Genomic DNA, 26,151 nt, shown 5'->3' on the forward strand with positions numbered 1-26,151 from the left:
AGGTCAATGCAGCTAGATTAATGTTGCGCCTTAAACAGGACAATCGAACACTTGTGGATTATGCACTAGAGTTCAGATCCTTGGCGGCAGAAGTTAAGTGGAACGAACAGGCTTATATAGATGTGTTTCTGAATGGGTTATCAGATGTAATTCTTGACGAGGTCGCTACTAGAGAACTCCCTGAAAATTTGGAGGATTTAATTTCTTTTATATCTCGTATTGATGAACGCTTAAGAGAGAGGCAGAACACTCGAGATAGGACCCGTAGACCCTCCTTTAAACTAGCGCCTACCTTTCAAATCTCTGAGTTCGAAGACTTACGTATTCCTGAACCTATGCAGATAGGCAGTACTCATCTCACTGAAAGGGAAAGACAGTACAGGAGAAGGGAGGGTTTATGTATGTATTGTGGAGTCAGGGGTCATTTACGCCTAAATTGTCCCAATCGTTCGGGAAACGCTCGCACCTAAGTTCCTCTAGAGGACAGGCCTTGGGTGTTTCTACTTTGTCCTCTATTCACAACTACAAGGAGCTCAGGCTTGTGTTACCCGTTTCTTTAAAGTGGGAGAAGGGAGTAGTTAAGACTATGGCACTAATCGATTCTGGAGCTGCTGAGAGCTTTATAGATCAGGGTTTTGCTGCCAAGCATGCTATTCCATCCCAGTTAAAAGAGACACCTCTGGCTGTCGAGGCCATCGATGGTAGACCGTTACTTGAGCCTGTTATTTTCCATGAGACCATACCGATTAACTTGACTGTTGGCATCCTGCATAAAGAGGATATATCCTTAATGCTCATTTGTTCTCCGTCTATTCCCATAGTCCTGGGGTACTCCTGGCTGAGGAGACACAACCCTATTATTAATTGGGAATCAGGGGAGATAGTTTCGTGGGGAGAGAATTGTCAAGAAAAATGCTTGCGGAAGGTCTTACCTCTTGGATTAACTAATACATCGAATACCTCTGACAATCCTACAGAGACACAAATTCCGCCTCAGTATCTAGATTTAAAGGCAGTATTTGACAAAAAGAAAGCCGATACCTTACCCCCACACAGGTCCTTTGATTGCAAAATTAACCTACTCCCTGGTACCATGCCTCCCAGAGGTCATGTATACCCATTATCTATAAAGGAGAACTCAGTCCTAGAGGAATATATTCACGAGAATTTAGACAAGGGATTCATCAGGAGGTCCTCCTCCCCTGCCGGGGCTGGATTTTTTTTTGTTAAAAAGAAAGATGGTTCTTTGAGACCTTGTATTGATTATCGAGGCTTGAATAAGATAACCATTAAAAATGCCTACCCGATTCCCTTGATCACCGAACTCTTCGATCGTTTGAAGGGCTCTACAATTTTCACCAAGTTAGACCTCAGAGGGGCATATAACTTGGTGAGAATCCAGCAGGGACATGAGTGGATGACGGCATTCAATACTCGATATGGTCACTATGAATATACTGTTATGCCTTTTGGGTTATGCAATGCGCCAGCGGTATTCCAAGATCTGATAAATGAGGTTCTTAGGGAATTTCAGCAAGAGTGCGTCATTGTATACCTAGATGATATACTCATTCATTCTAGTGACATTGAGATTCATCACAAGCAAGTCAGGAGGGTTTTGCACAAGCTTCTCCAGCATGGCTTGTACTGCAAGTTGGAGAAATGTAGCTTTGATCAAACCCAGGTAACCTTTCTCGGCTATGTGATCTCTGGGGAGGGATTTAAGATGGATCCGGATAAGCTCCAATCCATTCTAGAGTGGCCTTTACCCACAGGTCTTAAAGCCATACAGAGATTTATTGGTTTTTCCAATTATTATAGGCGCTTTATTAAGGGCTATTCTTCCATTATTGCACCTATCACTAACATGACCAAACAGGGGGCTGACACTAAGAATTGGACTACTGAAGCTCTCCTTGCGTTCAAGACTCTCAAGGAGCTTTTCGCTTCCGCTCCAATTTTAGTTCACCCTGACACTTCTCTGCCTTTTTTGCTCGAGGTAGACGCATCAGAGACTGGTTTAGGTGCTGTTCTATCTCAAAGGTTGGGTGTTGATAAACCATTACATCCATGTGGATTTTTCTCTAAAAAATTGACCGGTACTGAAAGCAGGTATGACATTGGTGACAGAGAATTACTAGCGGTTATCAAGGCTTTGAAAGAATGGAGACATTTATTGGAAGGTACATTACATCCTGTTACCATCCTGACAGACCACAAAAACTTGTCCTATATCGGAGAGGCCAAGCGTCTGTCCTCCAGGCAGGCTCGTTGGTCGTTGTTTCTTACCCATTTCAATTACGTTCTGACTTACAGACCTGGGTCAAAGAATTCTAAAGCCGATGCGCTATCTCGCCAATATGAACCCTCTGCTTCAGTTGAACCACTTTTGTCTTCCATTGTACCCAAATGCAATATTATTGCTAATACCAGTCTCAAAATTCATTCTCCGTTACTTGACCAGATCTTGAAGTCACAACATCTAGCTCCCGGAAACACTCCTGAGGGAAGAAACTTTGTTCCTCCTGAACTTCAACTGGAGCTCTTACAATGTTTTCATGAAAGTAAAATAGCTGGTCATCCTGGTATTCGCAAGACATACTCTCTGATATCCAAGGATTTCTGGTGGCCTTCACTTCGAAAAGATATTGAGGAGTTCGTCGCAGCTTGTGAGACTTGTGCCAAGACTAAACTACCTCATGCATCCCCATGTGGCCTGTTACACCCCTTGGACATTCCTGAGAAACCTTGGTCCTGTTTGTCCATAGACTTTATCGTTGATTTGCCTGCTTCCAAAAGACAGACTGTTATTCTCACGGTGGTGGATAGATTTACTAAGATGGCTCATTTCGTGCCATTACCTAAACTTCCGACTTCTCCTGAATTGGCGGAGATTTTTGCGAGAGAAGTTTTTCGCCTACATGGGATTCCTTCAGAGATTGTTTCTGATAGAGGTTCTCAATTTGTCTCACGTTTCTGGAGATCCTTTTGTTCTCAAATGGGCATCAAATTGAACTTTTCCTCTGCCTATCACCCTCAGTCTAACGGAGCTGCTGAACGTACTAATCAAAAGATCGAACAGTATCTGCGTTGCTTTGTTTCCGAACACCAGGACGATTGGGTCGGTCTGATTCCTTGGGCGGAGTTCGCACACAATAACCTTGTTTGCGATTCAACTCGCTCTAGCCCTTTCTTCATGAACTATGGCTTTCATCCTTCGATTTTTCCTTCGGTTTCCTCTTCTCAGGGGATACCGTCGGTTGATGATCATGTCGCCAACCTGAAGAAATTATGGGATCAGACTCGACAAATTCTATTACATAGTTCCTCGCTGTTCAAGAAACACGCTGACAAACATAGAAGAGCGGCTCCTGTTTTTGTTCCTGGGGATAGGGTATGGTTGAGTACTAAGAATATTCGCCTAAAAGTTCCGTCCATGAAATTTGCTCCTCGCTACATAGGCCCTTACAGGGTTCTCACTCGTATCAATCCGGTTGCGTATCGCCTTGCTCTGCCACCTGCCTTACGCATTCCTAACTCTTTTCATGTCTCCTTGTTGAAACCCCTCATTTGCAACAAATTCTCCTCTAAGGTCCCCTCGCCTCGTCCTGTTCAGGTGGAGGGTCGGGAGGAGTACGAGGTCAGCTCCATCATTGACTCCAGAATTTCAAGGGGAAAATTGCAATATCTGGTCAACTGGAGGGGATATGGTCCTGAGGAGAGGAGTTGGGTACCTCAGGAGGACGTCCATGCTTCTCGCCTTCGCAGAGCATTTCACCTCCGCTTCCCATCTCGCCCCGGTTCATTCCGCCCGGTGGGCGTATCTGAGAGGGGGGGTACTGTCAGGGTACCTGAGGCCTCTACCTCTAAGGGAGGTGGAGACTTGGTGGTGTATCCGTCCAGGCGAGCTGTTTCCTCCGTTCCTCGCGGTTCATCCAGTCACTTAAACACCGGCCGCGAGGAATCCACGTCCTTTTCTAGCAGGACGCTCAATACGTGACGTCATGACGCTAGCACGAACAATCTGTCACTCAAGTGTCCGATATCCAATCGGTACTTGTCAGAGGCGTGATTTCCATCCAGAGCCAGGGTATTTAAGCTTACTCCTTACTTCAGCTCATTGCCCTGTCGTGGTTCTAGCTTGTCTAGTCACTCAGTGCTCTGGTATTCTAGTTTGCTCTATTGGTTTTGACTCGGCTCGTTGTACTACCCTGCTTCTCTGTTATCCCTTGACCCGGCTTGTCTCTCGCTTATCTGTCTTCTCGTTCCCTCGACCTCGGCTTGTCTCTGACTATTCTTTACTCTCGGTACGTTAGTCCGGCCATTCTAAGGCCCGGTATACGTACCTTTCCACTCTTTGTACTCTGCGTGTTGGATCCCTGTCCCGATCCTGACAGGGGGGGACCTACTGCCCCCCCCGGCCCCCACCCTTGAGCGGCGGGTGGGGGCCCTAAAATTATCAATAAGGGGGGGACCTACTGTCCCCCCCCCGGCCCCCACCCCTGTGCGGCGGGTGGGGGCCCTAAAATTATCAATGAGGGGGGGACCTACTGTCCCCCCCGGCCCCCACCCCTGAGCGGCGGGTGAGGGCCCTACAATTATCAATAAGGGGGGGACCTACTGTCCCCCCCCGGCCCCCACCCCTGTGTGGCGGGTGGGGGCCCTAAAATTATCAATAAGGGGGGGACCTACTGCCCACCCCAGCCCCCACCCCTGTGCGGCGGGTGGGGGCCCTAAAATTATCAATGAGGGGGGGACCTACTGTCCCCCCCCCGGCCCCCACCCCTGTGCGGCGGGTGGGGGCCCTAAAATTATCAATGAGGGGGGGACCTACTGTCCCCCCCCGGCCCCCACCCCTGTGCGGCAGGTGGGGGCCCTAAAATTATCAATAAGGGGGGGGGACGTATTGTCCCCCCTGGCCCCCACCCCTGAGCGGTGGGTGGGGGCCCTAAATACAAAGGGGGGGGGGGGACCCTAGTTAACCCTCCCCCCCCCCCCCAAAAAAAAAATATCTCCCTACCTACCCCCCTCACCCTAAAAATAATGAGGGGGGACCATTAACTAAAAATCTGTAAAAAAAAAAAAGAGATAAAAAAAACTTACCATTCGATGTTTTCTTTCTTCTAAAATCTTCTTTCTTCAGCCCCAAAAAAGGCCAAATAAAAATCCATAATAACCGACGCAATTAAAAAAAAAAAAAAAAAAAAAAACGAGCGCAAAAAAAAATAATCCATCTTCACCCATGGAGGGCTCCGTGCAGACTGAGCTCCGCAGGGCGGGGGAAGGCTTATAAAGCCTTGCCCCGCTCTGCAATTAGGCTAAGAACACTCTGATTGGTGGGTTTGAGCCAATCAGAGTGCTCTTTGTCATTTTACAAGCGTGGGAAAGTTCTTTGGAATTTTCCCACGCTTGTAAAATGACACAGAGCACTGTGATTGGATGGGTTTCAAGCCATCCAATCACAGTGCTCTGTGTCATTTTACAAGCGTGGGAAAATTCCAAAGAACTTTCCCACGCTTGTAAAATGACACAGAGCACTGTGATTGGATGGCTTGAAATCCATCCAATCACAGTGCTCTGTGTCATTTTACAAGCGTGGGAAAATTCCAAAGAACTTTCCCACGCTTGTAAAATGACAAAGAGCACTCTGATTGGTTTAAACCCACCAATCAGAGTGTTCTTAGCCTAATTGCAGGGCGGGGCAAGGCTTTATAAGCCTTCCCCACCCTGCGGAGCTCAGTCTGCGCGGAGCCCTCCATGGGTGAAGATGGATTATTTTTTTTGCGCTCGGGTTTTTTTTTTTTTTTTTAATTGCGTCGGTTATTATGGATTTTTATTTGCCCTTTTTTGGGCTGAAGAAAGAAGATTTTAGAAGAAAGAAAACATCGAATGGTAAGTTTTTTTTATCTCTTTTTTTTTTTTACAGATTTTTAGTTAATGTTCCCCCCTCATTATTTTTAGGGTGAGGGGGGTAGGTAGGGAGATAATTTTTTTTTGGGGGGGGGAGGGTTAACTAGGGTCCCCCCCCCTTTGTATTTAGGGCCCCCACCCACCGCTCAGGGGTGGGGGCCGGGAGGGACAATAGGTCCCCCCCTTATTGATAATTTTAGGGCCCCCACCCGCCGCACAGGGGTGGGGGCCGGGGGGGACAATAGGTCCCCCCCTTATTGATCATTTTAGGGCCCCCACCCACCGCTCAGGGGTGGGGGCCGGGGGGGGACAATAGGTCCCCCCCTTATTGATAATTTTAGGGCCCCCACCCGCCGCTCAGGGGTGGGGGCCGGGAGGGACAATAGGTCCCCCCCTTATTGATAATTTTAGGGCCCCCACCCGCCGCACAGGGGTGGGGGCCGGGGGGGGACAATAGGTCCCCCCCTTATTGATCATTTTAGGGCCCCCACCCACCGCTCAGGGGTGGGGGCCGGGGGGGGACAATAGGTCCCCCCCTTATTGATAATTTTAGGGCCCCCACCCGCCGCACAGGGGTGGGGGCCAGGGGGGGACAGTAGGTCCCCCCCCTTATTGATAATTTTAGGGCCCCCACCCGCCGCTCAGGGGTGGGGGCCGGGAGGGACAATAGGTCCCCCCCTTATTGATAATTTTAGGGCCCCCACCCGCCGCACAGGGGTGGGGGCCGGGGGGGGACAATAGGTCCCCCCCTTATTGATCATTTTAGGGCCCCCACCCACCGCTCAGGGGTGGGGGCCGGGGGGGGACAATAGGTCCCCCCCTTATTGATAATTTTAGGGCCCCCACCCGCCGCACAGGGGTGGGGGCCGGAGGGGACAATAGGTCCCCCCCTTATTGATAATTTTAGGGCCCCCACCCGCCGCACAGGGGTGGGGGCCGGGGGGGGACAGTAGGTCCCCCCCCTTATTGATAATTTTAGGGCCCCCACCCGCCGCTCAGGGGTGGGGGCCGGGGGGGGGGGGACAGTAGGTCCCCCCCCTTATAGATAATTTTAGGGCCCCCACCCACCGCTCAGGGGTGGGGGCCGGGGGGGGACAACAGGTCCCCCCCTTATTGATAATTTTAGGGCCCCCACCCGCCGCACAGCGGTGGGGGCCGGGGGGGGGGAAGGAGAGTAGGTCTCCCCCCCCCCCCCCTCCACCACTATTGTGGACGGTAAGCGTCCCTGTGGGTTCGGGCTTCAGTTGTCAGCTGAAGCTGAAGCTGTCAGCTGAAGCCACGCCCACAGCAGTGCTGACAGGCTATCAGCACACAAAGCGCGTTCACAGTGCTTTGTGTGCTGATAGCCCGTCTGATGCATTCACCCAGAATGCATCGGACGAGAGGCCTTTTTAGGGCCTCTGAACTCGGAAGTCCCTCTGGTGGCCGTCTGATTGACTGCAACAAGAGGTGTTCCAAGCTTCCAATGTAAACACTGCATTTTCTCAGAAAATACAGTGCTTACAAGAAAAAGGCTCCGGGTAGCTGTAGCACTCACCTGAACAACCTCATTAAGCTGAAGTTGTTCAGGTGACTATAGTGTCCCTTTAAGTTAGTGGTATTCACATAAGTCCATCCTTGCAAGCGCGCGGTCTTGGCATCATACTTGATTCTGGCCTCACCTTTGAGCCTCACATCCAGTATGTTGCCAAATCCTGTAGATTCCATCTTAAAAACATAGCCCGCATCCGCCCCTTTCTTACGCAAGATGCTACCAAGGAGCTTGTCCATGCTCTAGTTATTTCCTGCATGGATTATTGTAACCCTCTCCTGATTGATCTTCCCAAAAGCCGTACCGCACCACTACAGTCCGTAATGAATGCTGCTTCCAGACAGCCACTAGAGGAGAATCCTTGTAGTTGAACTCCGTGAAACAAAGCTGGACATCCTCACGCTTTCCATGAAAATGTTCAGCATCTTCAAATCCCCCAAATGAATGCATTATTTCAATGCTTTCCTATAGGGAAAGTCTAATGTACGCAACTCATGTGCATTGGTTTACCTATTGCCATGTAAGTGGAAAGAGGCAAATGTACAAAAAAGTTTTTTTTTAAACCTTTCAATACGGAGGGCAGACATTCAGCCATACACAGAAGGACACTAAAGCGTTAGGAATACAGTTTTACTTACTGCTTTGATCAGAAGATCCAAGTCCTTTGGTTCGAAGGAGTGTGGGTTGTAATGGTTAAGGTGGTCGAATTGCTTGAGCAGCTTTCGGTGATCAATACCAGTCTCTGAAACGGAAAAGTCAAAATGTTTCCATTAAGTACGCAAAAAGCATTGAAGGACATGTACATGCAGATACACTGAATCCACTTCAGGTATGTTGGGATACCTAACTGCTTTAAGAGAAGATTGCAAACCAAAGGTCATGCAGGCCTTTAAATAGTTAGCTACATGAGCAATATCATGACATGATGACTTTTTACATAGGGCATCAGCAAACTGTGAGCATTATACATTTACCGCTATTGCTTATTAGAAGCAAAATTAGATTCAGGTGAGTATCCACATGCTCATTATTAAATGAACACTACAGCATAGTAGTTATATTGCCAGGCGTTGCCTTGACACCTTCCCACGGTGAGATATGAAACTGTTTTAGTACAGATGAAAGATAAAAATCTTTGGTTGAGAGCATTCAGCTGGCACTTTCAACCAATTACTAAATCAGCCCTGCTTGATTACAAAGAGCCATCCAGCTTCTCCTGCTGGCAGTGTGAGTGCTCCATGGAACGGAAGCAAGTTTACAAACCATGCTAAAACAGCTTGAAATCTTACTGCAGGATGACGCAAAGCACTTCTGGCACCATAAAAACTACACAGGGCTACAGTGGTTTCAGAGATTGGATTGTTACTTTAATTGAAACAGATAGAACTTTAAAGAATAAGGAATATGTCAGCATTTGCAATTTTTGTACTCCTTGCTTCTCACACTAAAGACAAGAAGGTGAAAGGAGGCCTTGGAATGGGCCTGAAGTTCCTGTATCTGTCCCTAGAATGCCACAAGACACAGGCTGCCTAGTCTGATTGTGTGTTTTTTTTTTGGTGAACCATCATATATATTTTTTTAACTTTATGTGAAAGTCTCACTTTCAGATGCATCCATCTTTGCCTTAATAAGCACTCGTAGTCTCGCCACTTCTTGCCTCTTGAGCTCGTCCAGTTTAGTTCGGATATTGTGGCTCACCAAGTCTAACTCTTTGCTAATTTTACCACTCTGTAACAAGCAAAAAAAAACAAACCCCACAGATTAATATGAAGTCTATTTACTATACACTAAGGAGGCATAATATATACATATATTTAAACATTTACTCCAAACATCACCTAAGGTAGCATGGCACAGAAGGAAAGCAGAACTCTACGTACATTCAGTTGGTTGCTTCTTTGCCCCTGCAACGTTTTAATGTTGCCTTTACCCTATGAAAACCCTTGTGCTGTTCTCCCCCTCCCCATAAATCTATGGGTAACAGTCTTCCCCCTCTGGAGTCTTGTTACACTTCCTTTCTGTTGCAGAGCCTTGTGGCTGCCTATCCAACTGCAGAACTATTTGCTACTCTACTCCCCTCATCGCAAGCTTTGTACCACAACCTTCTCCCACATCTTCCCCCAAAGCCTGGAGTCAAAAATATTTTTCCTGCCACATCTGTGTAACTTTTCCTGCCCAGAAGCATTGTGCTGCCTACAAAACCTAGTGCACCCCACCTTCACACCACGTACAAACCCACAGCCACAAACCTTAATGTCTTCAATGTCAGCAGATTGAATCTTTTCTCTAAAATGTGGATCTGTTTCCAGCACTTCAACCACTTCCCGGAGATAGCGATCATAAAATAATCCAGTGTCCTGTCAGTAGCAGAATGGGCAATATTAAAACCAAATCAAAGTGATATTCTTTGTTCTGAAACTCAATCTGTCTAAAAACGATTTTCTTATTATTCCACCTCATAACACTGATCTTCCTCCTTCACTCTCCCTGCAGGTTGACGGTACCCGCCTCACCCCTTCCTTTCAAGCTCGCTGTCTTGGTGTCACTTTTGATCCTGGCCTCACCTTTGCGCCTCATGTCTAGTCTGTTGCTAAAACTTGTCGATTCCAACTTAAAATATTACCTGCATACGCCCCTTTCTTACGCAAGATGCTGCAAAGAGCTTGCCCATGCTATAGTAATCTCTCGCATCAATTACTGTAATACTCTCCTATTTGGTCTCCCCAGAAGCCGTACTGACCCTCTACAATCTGTGGTGAATGCTGCTGTCAGGCTAATCTTTCTCTCCTGTAGCTCCTCTCACACCTCACCCCGCTGTCGATCCTTACACTGGCTTCCTGTACCCTACAGGTGTCAATTTAAAATACTAACCCTAACCTATAAAGCTTTAACCAACTCTAGTCCCTTTTACATTTTTTCTCTGATTCATAGGTATGCCCAATCTCGGTCTCTCCGCTCTACTGGTGACCTTCTCCTTTCTGCTGCTCGCACCCTTACTGCAAATTCATGCCTGCAAGACTTCTCACGGGCAGCTCTTTTCCTTTGGAACAGCTTGCCTACCCCTGTCATACTCTCCCCTAGTCTTCAATCCTTTAATAGTCCCTCAAAACCCATCTTTTCAGGAATGCTTATGGCCTCCAAGAGTAACTTCTATCTCTCAAACCTTCCTCTCGCTCTCCTCCAGTTCTTCTACTTTCCCACCATGTTTATTTGCTGTGTCTCTCAATACCCTTCCTATTGTGTTCTTATACCCCACCTACTCTAGACTGTAAGCTCGTTTGAGCAGGGTCCTCAACTACCTATTGTTCCGGTTACATTTTGTTACTGTCTCATTTGGTAAATTCCCCTTTTATTGTAAAGCGCTGTGGAATAAGCTGGTGCTATATAAATACCATAATAATAATAATAATCTCCTGGACACCAAAGGCACATGCAACTGTGTAAGACCTTGTTCAAGATGTTCACAGTTTGTAATTTATTATTATTAAAAATGGATGATTTCAGCAGAATAACAGCATTACAAGTTGCTTTATGTGAGCAGAACATCTACCAAGAAAGTAACATAACTTGCAATAAACTCTAGAAGTTAGGGATTTATTGGTGGTATATATAAATAAAACAATTATGGAGTGAAGTTCTAAAAGTGTATCAACTATCATAGAAACCAATAAAATGTTCACACTTGCTGGCATGGGGTCTGGAGAAAAATAAGTTAAAAGGGTGGTTTCACTGTGAAAGTTATCAGATGGGGAAAATATTGCCTTCTCATATATACTGGATTAAGCCTTCAGAGGCTACAAGACTGAAGTTATTAAATCCCACTTTTTTTTAATTTTTTTTTATTCTTTATTTTTGTTGTGCATGAATAACAACCGCTTGTCAGCAATGCCACAACAGCATATTCCAACACATTGAGCATATAGATTTGTCATGTTATATAGCATTTAGATAGAACAAGCACAGTTTTTATGTTATTAAGGCAGGCTAGGTACACATAGGTTATTCGCATTAGTTATAGTAAATTACATCATCGCTCGGTAACAGTAGCTTAGGGTGAACGTTGCTGTTGCATATCCTCGCTTATCAGTAGTTTGCATGTTAATGTATGCTTTGCAATGCTTTAGTCTAATGTGTCAGGGAGGATTACACATGCAGGTGTACATACAGATAGACTTATTGACATATATTAAAATAGTAAGGTAACTAGCGTAACTGAATCAGGTATTTAAAGTAATACAATGCCCAAAGGTGATTTCGTCTATAAGCAGCCTGAGCGCAATTTAGTTTACAGCAATACAGGGCTGAGAAGGTGAGAAGAAGAGAAGAGAAGGCATATTAGTAGAGACATGTTTCAACTTATTCAACTTGCGGTCTAAAATGCCGATATAAGCCAATGCACGTTGGTAGAAAATAAACGCCTATCTGGGAGAGACACAAATAGCGTGGAAAGTTCTAAGAGAGCTAGGTAGCCTATTGGTTTTGCACAGTGTCATACTATTGTGCCAACTAGAGGCAAATGTCCCCAAATGTCCCCTTTTACCCTACGCCTGTGGGCGGCAGGCTGATGGCTTGGGTTTGAGAGCGGTCCGAGGCTTGCCACGTGGGGGACACCGCTAGTGCTGGGGTTGTATTATTCAGGCTGAGAACAGTCTCTTGAGCTGGCCCCTTAGCTTGACTGCTTGCCTCGGGGTATTGCTGGGGCTGGGCTGTTGCTCGCGGGCTTTCTGTGCTGGTTGTGGATGCTTGAAAAGGTGAGTGTTGGCGTCTGAGAGGCGAGCCATCGCTACTCGCTGCTTCGCCTTCTGTCTTCGTCCCTTTCCAGAGGTCGCCCTGGGGGCTCGTTGTGGATACTCACACAGGTGCCGCCGGGTAGCTGGTCGGACCCATGCTGCCACCGCTCGAGCTGCCTGTTTGAAGGCCTGGACCTTGTAGCGGAGTTGTGGCCATAAGCTGGAGCAGATTTGGTCAAAGAACTCCTGGGGGTGTCTGGGTGGGGTGGCCAGGGTGTCCCTTGTGCCATGTTTCGTCTCCCTTATCTTCTTCGTTGCGTGTCTGTCAGTGCTGCGTTGTGGTTGCAGCAGGCCACGTGTAGTGGTGTGTGGCTTGTCCGCCATCTTGGGCCCTACAGCTTCCATACTGCTTGGGGGAGCATCTGCTTTAAAGTCTCCGTTTTGCGTGTCTCGTGCTGGTGCGGACCGGGATATCCCCCACCGGTCCATAGGGGGGGGAAGCGGTGCGTGAGTGTCCCCTCTTCAGCCTGAGAACCGGGAGAGCGGCCGTCTCTCCACGGCTCCCACCCTTCTGCGGCGGGGAGTCCCGAACCGGGTATCTCCAGACTCCGCATCACCTCCTGGGTGTGAAGGTGGTTGTCCGCTGCGGGCACGTTGCGGTGGTCGGGCGCAATGCCCAGAATCAGGGCCACAGATGCGGGAGCTCCCGCCATGTGCGACTTGCTCGTTCCGCTGGTAAGCTCCGCCCCCAAATCCCACTTTTTTAAGATGCAATTAAGACGGGGGCAAGGTTGAGAGCAAAGATGGGCTATAAAGATTATATATTTCTGGATACTCTATTAATTGTCCTGAATTATTATGTTAAAGATTTAGATCTATCAAGCTGGATTGGTAAAGGAGTTGAAAATTTAGAGGCTGTTTGCCCGGAAGAAAAGATACTGCCTTTCCAAGATTTAAAAAAGAAAACGGATCTAACTAATAGAGATATATTTACTTATCTCAGATTAAAGAACTTCTTAAAAGACAAGGTGGTTGCTCCTCCAACTAAACTTGATGAGCTCATAGGAAAAGTTCCCAGTACTAAAATTAACTAAAGTTAAAAATTCTGAATCTTAAAAAATTAACAAACGTTAAAATTGTTATCTATAAAAAAATAGAAAAAAAGATATTTGGAGGCTTGTATACCTTTCGAGAAATGGATAGAATATTGGGTGATGATTAAGAAATGTGTACATTCTATAAATCTCCAGGAGATTTATTTTAAGTTAATTAATCGTTGGTATATGGTTTTGTGGCTTTTAAGCAAATTTAACAAATTAAATAAAGGGGAATGCTGGAGGTGTTCTTATACACAAGGCATGCTACTACATATATGGTGGAAGTGTGAAAAAAAATCAGGAATTTAAATCAATAAACTATATCCAAATTATTGCGGAGAAACTTTAAGCTTGAATCACAAACTTGGCTTTTTCATTTGGATCTCCCTGTAATTAAGCCAAATAAATATACTGTTGGCAATTAAAATATGTATGGCTAGAGATTGGTTAAATCCTGAGCCACCCACCTGGACTAAAATAACCAGCCAAATTACACTCCAAGGTAGACTGGAAAAACTATTTTATAGTATGAACGGTAAATGATCTTTATATAAAGAAATATGGATACATGTGGCATGCAGCGGTAGGTAAATTTAATAAAGTTCTCCAGAACACTAATACAGAATCGTTTTTTATAACTTTGCGTCAATTAACATTAAAAAAAACAAATATAGCTTGGTTGCTTCATCTAAGTGTTGCTTCTAAGTGTGTGTGTGGTTGGAGATATTCTGGAGAGTTTTACAGAAGCTTCAACTGTCTAAGAGCTGTGCTAAGAGTTCTTTTTTACTGTTACAGGTAAGATTCATCTGTAGGAAAAGGTTACTGACTGCACAAGGTTTGATTTCCTGTTGGTAATTATAAGGCATTTGATTGGATTAGGTAGCTACTTGCTATTGATTGCTATTTAAATTAGCTATTGTTTGCTAATAAGCAGAGGCCTACCCAGGTGTTAAACATTCCTAGTGGGAGGTGATTTTAGGAGTATATAAGGGTAGTTGTCATTAGCTTGGCTAATAGAGCTTGGTTGCTTCATCTAAGTGTTGCTTCTAAGTGTGTGTGTGGTTGGAGATATTCTGGAGAGTGTTGCTTCTAAGTGTGTGTGTGGTTGGAGATATTCTGGAGAGTGTTGCTTCTAAGTGTGTGTGTGGTTGGAGATATTCTGGAGATAAGCTGGAGGTAATCCGAGGTATTCAGGAGGATAAATAAAAAGTTAAGGTTTGTTTGATTTCAATTATTCACCTCATTGGAATGGCAGACTTAGTTCAGTGTAATAGTTGCTTTGCATTTGTTTCACGTTCCACTTTTTGGAGATTTGGTTGTTGTCTAATCTGTAGACAGTTCTCTATTTTGCGGCAGGAGATTGTATTTTTGAAGTCTGAGATTTGTAAATTATCTGGTAAACAAACTCAGGCTGGAACTGCTGCAAAGCCACTGCCGCAGAGACATACTAGGAATGGCAGATGGATTACTGTAGGATCTGGTAGACTTGGAGTTGTGGATAAAAGGCATATTGCACAGTCTGTTGCTCTACATAATTCATTTTCTGCACTTTCAGAGTGTAGTGGTGTCGTGGAGAGAGGCACTGAGGCTAGTGGTGTTGTGCAGAGAGGCACTGAGGCTAGTGGTGTTGTGCAGAGAGGCACTGAGGCTAGTGGTGTTGCGCAGAGAGGCACTGAGGCTAGTGGTGTTGCGCAGAGAGGCACTGAGGCTAGTGGTGTTGTGCAGAGAGGCACTGAGGCTAGTGGTGTTGTGCAGAGAGGCACTGAGGCTAGTGGTGTTGTGCAGAGAGGCACTGAGGCTAGTGGTGTTGTGCAGAGAGGCACTGAGGCTAGTGGTGTTGTGAAGAGAGGCACTGAGGCTAGTGGTGTTGTGAAGAGAGGCACTGAGGCTAGTGGTGTTGTGAAGAGAGGCACTGAGGCTAGTGGTGTTGTGAAGAGAGGCACTGAGGCTAGTGGTGTTGTGAAGAGAGGCATTGAGGCTAGTGGTGTTGTGCAGAGAGGCACTGAGGCTAGTGGTGTTGTGCAGAGAGGCTTGGTGAGGCCTAATAGAAAGCAGTTGTTGGTGGGGGATTCCATCATAAGAGGTGTGGAGATGGACAATGGTGGTCTTGTGAGGTGTCTTCCCGGAGCTACTGCTCACAGAGACAGGAGACGTATCGGTAATATTGTTAAGCAAGCAAAGCAGGAAGGGGAATTGGATGTACTTGTCCATTTAGGGACAAATGACTTGGCTTGCAATGAGGTTTCAGAGGTTAAGGAAGTTTTTAGTGTTTTTGCCAATGATATACGGCAGATTGCTTCCACATTGTCATTCTCTGAAGTTCTGCCTGTGCATAACACTCAGAATGACAGGCGGATGCGTATTAGGGACTTTAACTTGTGGCTTGGTGAATGGTGTCGGGAGCAAGGATTTGGCTTTATTGCTCATGGTAGCTCTGTTTGGAATGGAAATAAACTGTACAAAAAAGATGGTTTGCATCTTTCTCAAAAGGGAACAAATGTTCTCAGTGAGCAGTTCAGAGGTTTTGCTAGGATGTATTTAAACTAGGAGGGGGGGGCAAAAGGGTGATAAAACATCAATCCAATTGTCCCCCAAAACAAGGACAGAAGGTGCCTGTAGCAAGTGTGTTAAAAAATGATAAGCTTAGAGTCATGTCTACAAATGCTCGCAGTTTAGGGAATAAGATCCATGAACTTGTGGCAATAATGGCAACTGATAGTGTAGATTTAGTCACTGTTACTGAGACATGGTATAATGAGAAAAATGACTGGGACATAGCAATACCAGGGTACTCTTTATATAGAAAAGACAGGGAAGGCAAGAAAGGGGGAGGGGTGGCCCTGTATGTAAAGAATAGCATAAAATCTAGTCTAATAAAGGTTAGTGAGGCGAACATAGAGTCAGTTTGGGTTACGTTAGAATTTGGTAATCACACAGTAACTCGTGTAGGTGTGATTTATAGGCCCCCAGGACAAATTGAAGAGTTAGATAATCTACTAGTTGAAGAAATAGCTAAAATGACAATGAAGGGGGAAGTTATCATCATGGGTGACTTTAATCTTCCTGATATAAATTGGAAAACAAAAATAGCTACTTGTGCCAGGAGCACACATATTCTAAACTCCCTACTGGGATTGTCTCTAAAACAAGTCGTTGAGGAGCCAACTCGTAAAGAGGCCATACTAGATTTAGTGTTAACAAATGGAGATTTGGTATCAGATATTACTGTAGGTGAAAGTTTAGGATCCAGTGATCATCAGTCAGTGTGGTTTAATATAAGAACAGTGACTGAGTCACACCACACAAAAACAAAAGTTTTAGACTTTAGAAAAACAGACTTTTCCAAAATTAGAATATGTGTAAAGGAGTCATTATCAGACTGGAACAATTTAAATGGAGTCCAAAAGAAATGGGATTATTTAAAAGTTGCACTACTGAAGGCAACAGAAAATTGCATTAGGCTTGTCAGTAAAAGCAAAAAATTCAAGAAACCACTGTGGTACTCCACAGATGTAGCCAAGATAGTAAAAAACAAAAAGTTAGCATTTAGTAATTATAAAAAAACCCAGAGTGAGGAAGACAGAATGACCTATAAGATTAGGCAGAAAGAGGCTAAGCAAGTTATAAGAGCTTCCAAATCACACACAGAAGAGAAAATAGCACAGTCAGTAAAAAAAGGGGGACAAAACCTTTTTTAGATACATAAATGAGAAAAGAAAAGTAAAACAAGGATTAGTTAGATTAAAAACAAAAGAAGGAAGGTATGTAGATGAGGATAAAGGTCTAGCTGACTGCCTCAATGAATATTTTTGTTCGGTATTTACAGATGAAAATGAAGGAAAGGGACCTCAGTTAAGAAAAAGGATAAATGAGTCATTTATTACACGTGAGTTTACAGAGGAAGAGGTTCTATTTCAACTGTCAAAAGTAAAGACAAATAAGTCAATGGGACCTGATGGAATACACCCAAAGCTATTAAAAGAGCTTAGTGGTGTACTAGCAAAACCATTAACAGATTTATTTAACCAATCATTGATAACAGGAGTAGTCCCAGAAGATTGGAAGTTAGCGAATGTTGTGCCCATTCACAAGAAAGGTAATAGGGAGGAGTCGGGCAACTATAGGCCAGTAAGCCTAACTTCAGTAGTGGGGAAAGTGATGGAAACGATGTTAAAGGATAGGATTGTTGAACATCTAAAAACACACGGATTTCAAGATCAGAGACAACATGGGTTTACTTCAGGGAGATCATGCCAAACTAATCTTATTGATTTTTTTGATTGGGTAACTAAAATTATAGATCAGGGTGGTGCAGTAGACATTGCTTACCTCGATTTCAGTAAGGCTTTTGACACTGTTGCACATAGAAGGCTTATCAACAAACTACAATCTTTGAGTTTGGATTCCAATATTGTTGAATGGGTAAGGCAGTGGCTGAGTGACAGGAAACAGAGGGTTGTAGTCAATGGAGTATATTCAAAGCTTGGGCTTGTCACCAGTGGGGTACCTCAGGGATCTGTACTTGGACCCATTCTCTTTAATATTTTTATTAGTGATATTGCAGAAGGTCTTGATGGTAAGGTGTGTCTTTTTGCGGATGATACTAAGATATGTAACAGGGTTGATGTTCCAGGAGGGATAAGCCAAATGGAAAATGATTTAGGTAGACTAGAAAAATGGTCAGAGTTGTGGCAACTGACATTTAATGTGGATAAGTGCAAGATAATGCATCTTGGACGTAAAAACCCAAGGGCAGAGTACAGAATATTTGATAGAGTCCTAACCTCAACATCTGAGGAAAGGGATTTAGGGGTGATTATTTCTGATGACTTAAAGGTAGGCAGACAATGTAATAGAGCAGCAGGAAATGCTAGCAGAATGCTTGGTTGTATAGGGAGAGGTATTAGCAGTAGAAAGAGGGAAGTGCTCATGCCATTGTACAGAACACTGGTGAGACCTCACTTGGAGTACTGTACACAGTACTGGAGACCCTATCTTCAGAAGGATATTGATACCTTAGAGAGAGTTCAAAGAAGGGCTACTAAACTGGTTCATGGATTGCAGGATAAAACTTACCAGGAAAGGTTAAAGGATCTTAACATGTATAGCATGGAGGAAAGACGAGACAGGGGGGATATGATAGAAACATTTAAATACATAAAGGGAATCAACACAGTAAAGGAGGAGACTATATTTAAAAGAAGAAAAACTACCACAACAAGAGGACATAGTCTTAAATTAGAGGGACAAAGGTTTAAAAATAATATCAGGAAGTATTACTTTACTGAGAGGGTAGTGGATGCATGGAATAGCCTTCCAGCTGAAGTGGTAGAGGTTAACACAGTAAAGGAGTTTAAGCATGCGTGGGATAGGCATAAGGCTATCCTAACTATAAGATAAGGCCAGGGACTAATGAAAGTATTTAGAAAACTGGGCAGACTAGATGGGCCGAATGGTTCTTATCTGCCGTCACATTCTATGTTTCTATGTTTCATTCATGTAGACAAGGCTACAACCAAATCATTTCTATTGAAACTGGTCACAAGAATGCAGTAATGTGACTTGAAGTGGATAATTTCTGATAGGAAACAAAGCTAATGGATGGAACATTTAGAGAAGAGGCTTTTAGTGGGTTATAATTGGTCGCCTGGATGTGCTCTGCTGGTCAATCTCAAGATTTGTCTGCATAGAGAAAAAAAAAAAGTGGGAACGTTCATGGAAAAATACATTTTGCTTTAATTTATCAGATCACATTTTCTAATTCAGGGACGATGGTCTTTTTTTTTTTTTTTTTTTTTACAAGGGTTGCATATAAGAATTGTCATAGCTGCCCAGTTACTAGTATTTTTAAAGGGGGGAGGAGGGGAGCATTTAACCCCTTAAGGACTGAGCCAAATGTACACGTTGTGATCAAAACGTAAACAAAAACTTGAATTTGCGCTCTGTGTCTGTTCAGGCGTAATTCACCTCTTTCATATTATGTGCACCCATACTTATTATATATCATTTTATTCAGGGAAAACAGGGCTTTCATTTAACATCAAATATTTAGGTATAAAACATAACTTAATATGAATAAAATATAAAAAAATTGGAGAAAATAAGAATTTAAAAAAAAAAGGTTTAGTTCTACGTGACATTCTAACTGTGAATGTCATAATAATGTTTAATTTTACTGCAATAAAATACACACATTTGTATTCAGTGATGTCTCACATGTAAAACAGTATCCCCTATGTACAGGTTTTATGGTGTTTTGGGAAGTTACAGGGTCAAATATAGCATGTAAAATTTTTCGCAAGCCTTATATTTGACTCTCTACCTTTTGAAAACACCATAAAACCTGTACATGAGGGGTACTGTTATACTCGGGAGACTTCGCTGAACACAATATTAGTGTTTCAAAACCGTAAACCGTATCACAACAATTATATTGTCCATGTAAGTGCCATTTGGGTGTGAAAAATTTCACTTTCACTGACAATATCGTCGTTGTAAAACATGTTACTGTTTTGGAACACTAATATTTGTGTTCAGAGAAGTCTTCCAAGTAAAACAGTACCCCCCATGTACAGGTTTTATGGTGTACATGGGCCTGGGCTGTCAGGCTGGTCCTGCTAATTGTAATTAATAAAATTACCTAATTATGTAAAATTATTACATAAATATATACGTAGAAATTATATATATGTGTGTATATATAAATATATATATAGTTATAGTGATATACAAGTATATACTTATGTATATAGATATATACAGGGAGTGCAGAATTATTAGGCAAGTTGTATTTTTGAGGATTAATTTTATTATTGAACAACAACCATGTTCTCAATGAACCCCAAAAACTCATTAATATCAAAGCTGAATATTTTTGGAAGTAGTTTTTAGTTTGTTTTTAGTTTTAGCTATTTTAGGGGGATATCTGTGTGTGCAGGTGACTATTACTGTGCATAATTATTAGGCAACTTAACAAAAAACAAATATATACCCATTTCAATTATTTATTTTTACCAGTGAAACCAATATAACATCTCAACATTCACAAATATACATTTCTGACATTCAAAAACAAAACAAAAACAAATCAGTGACCAATATAGCCACCTTTCTTTGCAAGGACACTCAAAAGCCTGCCATCCATGGATTCTGTCAGTGTTTTGATCTGTTCACCATCAACATTGCGTGCAGAAGCAACCACAGCCTCCCAGACACTGTTCAGAGAGGTGTACTGTTTTCCCTCCTTGTAAATCTCACATTTGATGATGGACCACATGTTCTCAATGGGGTTCAGATCAGGTGAACAAGGAGGCCATGTCATTAGATTTTCTTCTTTTATACCCTTTCTTGCCAGCCACGCTGTGGAGTACTTGGACGCGTGTGATGGAGCATTGTCCTGCATGAAAATCATGTTTTTCTTGAAGGATGCAGACTTCTTCCTGTACCACTGCTTGAAGAAGGTGTCTTCCAGAAACTGGCAGTAGGACTGGGAGTTGAGCTTGACTCCATCCTCAACCCGAAAAGGCCCCACAAGCTCATCTTTGATGATACCAGCCCATACCAGTACTCCACCTCCACCTTGCTGGCGTCTGAGTTGGATAGGAGCTCTCTGCCCTTTACCAATCAAGCCACGGGCCCATCCATCTGGCCCATCAAGACTCACTCTCATTTCATCAGTCCATAAAACCTTAGAAAAATCAGTCTTGAGATATTTCTTGGCCCAGTCTTGACGTTTCAGCTTGTGTGTCTTGTTCAGTGGTGGTCGTCTTTCAGCCTTTCTTACCTTGGCCATGTCTCTGAGTATTGCACACCTTGTGCTTTTGGGCACTCCAGTGATGTTGCAGCTCTGAAATATGGCCAAACTGGTGGCAAGTGGCATCTTGGCAGCTGCACGCTTGACTTTTCTCAGTTCATGGGCAGTTATTTTGCCTTGGTTTTTCCACACGCTTCTTGCGACCCTGTTGACTATTTTGAATGAAACGCTTGATTGTTCGATGATCACGCTTCAGAAGCTTTGCAATTTTAAGAGTGCTGCATCCCTCTGCAAGATATCTCACTATTTTTGACTTTACTGAGCCTGTCAAGTCCTTCTTTTGACCCATTTTGCCAAAGGAAAGGAAGTTGCCTAATAATTATGCACCCCTTCTCATTACAGAGATGCACATCACCTAATATGCTTAATTGGTAGTAGGCTTTCGAGCCTATACAGCTTGGAGTAACACAACATGCATAAAGAGGATGATGTGGTCAAAATACTCATTTGCCTAATAATTCTGCACTCCCTGTATTATTTCGTTCTACATGTATTTTGATCTATATATATATATATATATATTCATTAATTTTAAAATACAGTTAGAACGAATTTACACATATTTTTACAGATTTATTTATAATATATATATATATATATATATATATAAAATGAAAATTATACATATATTTAATCCATATCATTGTACGTGTATTTTGATATTAATATATATATATATATATATATATATATAATATTAAAATACACGTAGACAGTGTATGTGTATATATGTGTATGTGTGTATATATCTACTTAAATCATATATATATATATATATATATAATAAGTATATATATGATATATGTATATATAATGTTATTTTACACTGTTTTAAACTTGAATTATTATTTTTTTCCAGACAGCAGGGGGTCTGTCATTCCAGGCACTCCCCCTGCTAGCAATGCCTTGGACGGCTATGCTGTCCATGTGATTGCGAGGTCCTCACAAGGACCTCACGATCACATGGCCCATGGGGGCCGAAGAGGACGGAGGGGGACTCCCTGGGCTCCCAGATGAGTCCCCATACCGCGACATAAAGTAGAAGTAGAAAGGACGGTTTGGGCATTTTATGCCGCCCTCCGGCATTTAGAGCCGGTTCCTTAAGGACGGCATAGAACGCCCGCCGTCCTTAACGACCAAACTTCTGGAATAAAAGGGAATCATGACATGGTACACATGTCATGTGTCCTTAAGGGGTTAATGGTATAACTACAAAGAAAATAAACATATAAACATATAGTCTGTTTTACTGTATTTCTTTGGGGGTAATGAAAGTTTGGCTTGCAGTAGCCACATATCTAGAATCTGCGCTACTGCACACACCCCCTTCTTTCCCAACAGACATAACAGGACCGGTTCTCTGTGTTAATTTTGTTGACTAATAATTTTAGTCAACTAAAATATATTTTAGATTTAGTCGACTAAAACTAAACTAGAACTAAAACTATTCAGATGACTAAAATACGACTAAATCTAAAATGGCATTTACTGCCAAAATGTAACAGTGCACAGCGGGGCTGTGGAAGGGGCAAAAGAGACAGATCAGGGCTTGGGAAGAGAAACACCTAGAGAGGCTGGGAGGACACAAAGAGACACAGATGGGCTGGGGAAGGGTAAAAAAAAACAGATAGCGACTTTAACTAAACCCATTATATTGTAGTCGTGTCGACAAAAATCTACTGTAGATTTAGTCAACTAAAACTAGACTAATACAAAAATAAAAAATAAAAATCAGGTGACTAAAATATGACTAAAACTAAAATGTCTTTTTAGTCAAAAGGCTATGACTAAAACTAAATTGAAATCTGACGCCAAAATTAACACTGGTGTCTGACTGACAGGCAGAGAGATGTAATAGTTTTCACTTAGAAAATTGCTGAATTCGACTGTAATTAGCACTTTTAGAATAATAATTAAAAAAAGACACAGTGGCTGGCAGGAGCAGAACACGTGCCACATTAGTTAACCCACTCACTGCCAATGGTTTAAGTCCAGATATTTAGCATCTGGATCTGAATGTCAGCAGAATGGTTGGATTTTAAAGAAAACTAGATCAAAAGTTATGAAAAGAAGAAGAACAGACTGAGAGAGAGGAAGAGAAGAGGAAACAATAGAAGAAAGGTAAGTTCGGAGTGAGAGTGCCGCTTCAATGATTACACTCTGCCCACTGCCACTTCCCTTTACATTTATTATCGTTTGTTCTTTCTGCACATGATGCCTGCAGATTCCCCTGTGTTGGATTGATTTACTGATTTACTTGATTGTGGGTAAATATGATTGGTAATTGAAACAGAACCTTGCTTTAAGCTCCGTCCGTTGCCAAGTTTTGTTAATATGACAGCCTTACAAGTAGTAGTAGTCACTACATTTCTTTATGTATTTTATGGAAACTCGAGCACGCAGGGAAAATATAAAATAAGATTCAGTCACATATAGAAGCAGGTTAGATGAGGTTTATTTTTGGTAACAGAAAAGCCTTAAAATTGAAATTCACTTTAGCCAATAACTCTGCAAGTGTTAAAAGTAACATAAGACAATGAGTGCCCTGATCAAGAGAGCTTACAATCTAGAGTACCGTTTGTGGCCGGTACTCACGATCCAGTATTGCCCACGGGAGCAGACTGCTGCTTGCCCCCTGATTTTGTATGATATCATTAAGATACTGAAAAGCAGGAGACTTCTATATGAAATAGAAGAGAAAGCAATGTATGATCACCACACAGAGTTTAGAGAATTCATGGTTAAACAGACTAATCTTCCCAATTTTAGTAAATGTTCCTATAGGGTGAAAGGATATTCAAGAGTACTTCTAAAACACTCTGTGGCATCGCAAAAGCCTTGGGCAGTGACGACTAACCATACAATGCCCATGATATTCCACTGCTAAGTTAAGCCATCACTAGATAGTGGGCTATTGGGCAAAATGAAGTATATGTCCAAAATCATTTAAGAATATTTTAGTTTGTAAATCAGTTTGTAATTTTATGTAAATAATACAGAAAAACTATCCAGAAAGTAAAAAAAACTCAATAAACAGAACAATTTAATGGTTAAGCAGATCAATAAATTATATTTACAAAAGTAAAGGTAGACTAAAATGATTAATTTCTCATAGTTGCAGGCCTGCCTGTAGGTCTATGAGGAAACAGGTTTAACAAGATGAAAATACAGTTTCAGGTTGGTTCCTGTTTAATGATGTGCAATAACTTCATGGGTTTGCACATACTAACATGCACAATGAAGGAAGGTAGAGGGTCAGAAAACAAAATTAGCCAGGGCTATAAACAGTGAAGTGCGTTCCCACAGTGTAAAGCCATACCGCATGGTCAGAGGTATAAACAGATGAAATATTCTTTGAGTTGGCACAGTGTGATAAAAGTGGAAAAAGGGGTTAGAGACTAAGGAGTAGAGTTAAGAGAAGGTTATAAAAAGAAAAAGAAAAAAAACACAAGGGGGGGGGAGGAGAAAAGTGTCTGATCACGGCATAATTTTTTTTTTTTTCCCCATGTAGTCCTACTAAAAACGTTTCTTTTATTGGGTTACAAGCATCAAACAAATAACATACGATGTTGAGTTCTATCACCCAGTGTAAATGTAATGATACCTACTGAAGACTGAGCAGGCTGTCCACCTGTGGGGCTTTCCTCTGCCACCTTGCTCTTGTCTATTGGTACAGATTGTACAGTCATCAGCGTACTTATTAGTAGAATGCAGGCGTTCAGAAATATAACCTTCCTCCGTTGTGCCTAAAGGGAAATATCCACAAAGTGAACGTTAGGGAATATATAGATCAATAGATATAGAAGTGGAGCAGTTGGGGAGAACATTCTATTGGTTTCCATGGCGACTGCTCCAATTCTAGCAATTTGCTTTGGAATTTCTCGTTACATATAGTCACAACATTGAGAAACATGGATAAAGTCAAAATGCGGCACCATTTTCAAACAGGTTGTTCATGCTGAAGAGAACCGCTAAGAAATAATATAGGTTTAATGAAAAAACGCACTTAGCACCTAAAGGAGAATCACGTCCCTGTATGTTGTGTAAAGACAAGGTTATACAGTGATCGTACATATACACCTGACGTTTTATTGTTTAATTCACATTGCTAAATTTGTACTTGTTTATGTATACATAAAAAATACACTATTAAAAGAGTACCCATGCACACACATTCAGCAACAGTTATTCCATTTGATGTAATTTTCCTATGACTAAGTGTCCCTTATTGTGTCCCTTTAATGACTCTGCACCCAAATCACCAACAATAAGTATAGTGGTTTTGGTGCAGAGACCCTAGAAATGTTGACACTATAAGAGAATACAGTGGTTGTCAGTCTGACAACCATTCGAAATATCGAAGGGCTTCACGTATGGCATTGTTACACCCAGCATGATGACTCTGAATTCAGATAATTCATTATTGGGGCATTGCGACATTATGAGAAGCGTTCAACTAGTAGAGAGCAGAGTATTCCTTTAATACTAATGATAAAGATTTAGGGAATTTTATGTCTAGAAAAAATTAAAAGGACACTCCAAGCACCATGATTTGAACAGGTTGTGCCGCTCAGAGTTTAACCATTTAACCACTTTGCTGCCAGAAGTTTAACTCATTAGCCAATGGCGGCAAGTGTCTCCCCCCACAGTAGATAACCCTGTGTGGGTTTAGTCTACCCTAATCCATAATAAGATATCAGAAATGAATGATACCACAGCCTTGTGTAATCCTAAAAGGAACATAATCACTATGACAGATTGCACGGGAAATGGTGACACAGTAATCTGAGATGGCACAAACAGTTCGGGATTAGAAAAAGGTCAAACTCCTTTTACAAATCTGAGATGATCTGAATCCTTTCATTGCCAAGGAAAAGGGATATTGAATTTCTATTCAGAGTTTCTCCCTGCGTCATGGATAATTGAAAAGACTGCTGTCCTATTTAATCATTCCACAGTAGCCACCAGTTGCCTGGTTGTATAAAGTGACGTTTCATTACATTAAACCAGAAAGGCAGAGGAGCTCTGAACTCAGACGGTTACACTGTAAATGGAACCAATTCATTTCTG

At 42.7% G+C, this 26,151-nt stretch overlaps 1 protein-coding gene across 1 annotated transcript in view; it reads right to left on the reverse strand.

The window, feature by feature from the left end:
• NUCB2 (nucleobindin 2) overlaps positions 1-26,151 on the reverse strand; it is a 48,143-nt gene that overhangs the window by 20,411 nt on the left and 1,581 nt on the right. The window contains exons 2-5 of the mRNA XM_063437456.1: positions 24,690-24,827; positions 9,691-9,798; positions 9,043-9,169; positions 8,080-8,183 (exon numbers count right to left, since the gene is read on the reverse strand). Of these exons, the coding sequence (XP_063293526.1) occupies positions 8,080-8,183; positions 9,043-9,169; positions 9,691-9,798; positions 24,690-24,827 (477 nt within the window). The remainder of the gene's footprint in view (positions 1-8,079; positions 8,184-9,042; positions 9,170-9,690; positions 9,799-24,689; positions 24,828-26,151) is intronic.

The sequence above is a fragment of the Pelobates fuscus genome, chromosome 12, assembly GCF_036172605.1.
Source record: "Pelobates fuscus isolate aPelFus1 chromosome 12, aPelFus1.pri, whole genome shotgun sequence".
Classification (NCBI taxonomy): domain Eukaryota; kingdom Metazoa; phylum Chordata; class Amphibia; order Anura; family Pelobatidae; genus Pelobates; species Pelobates fuscus.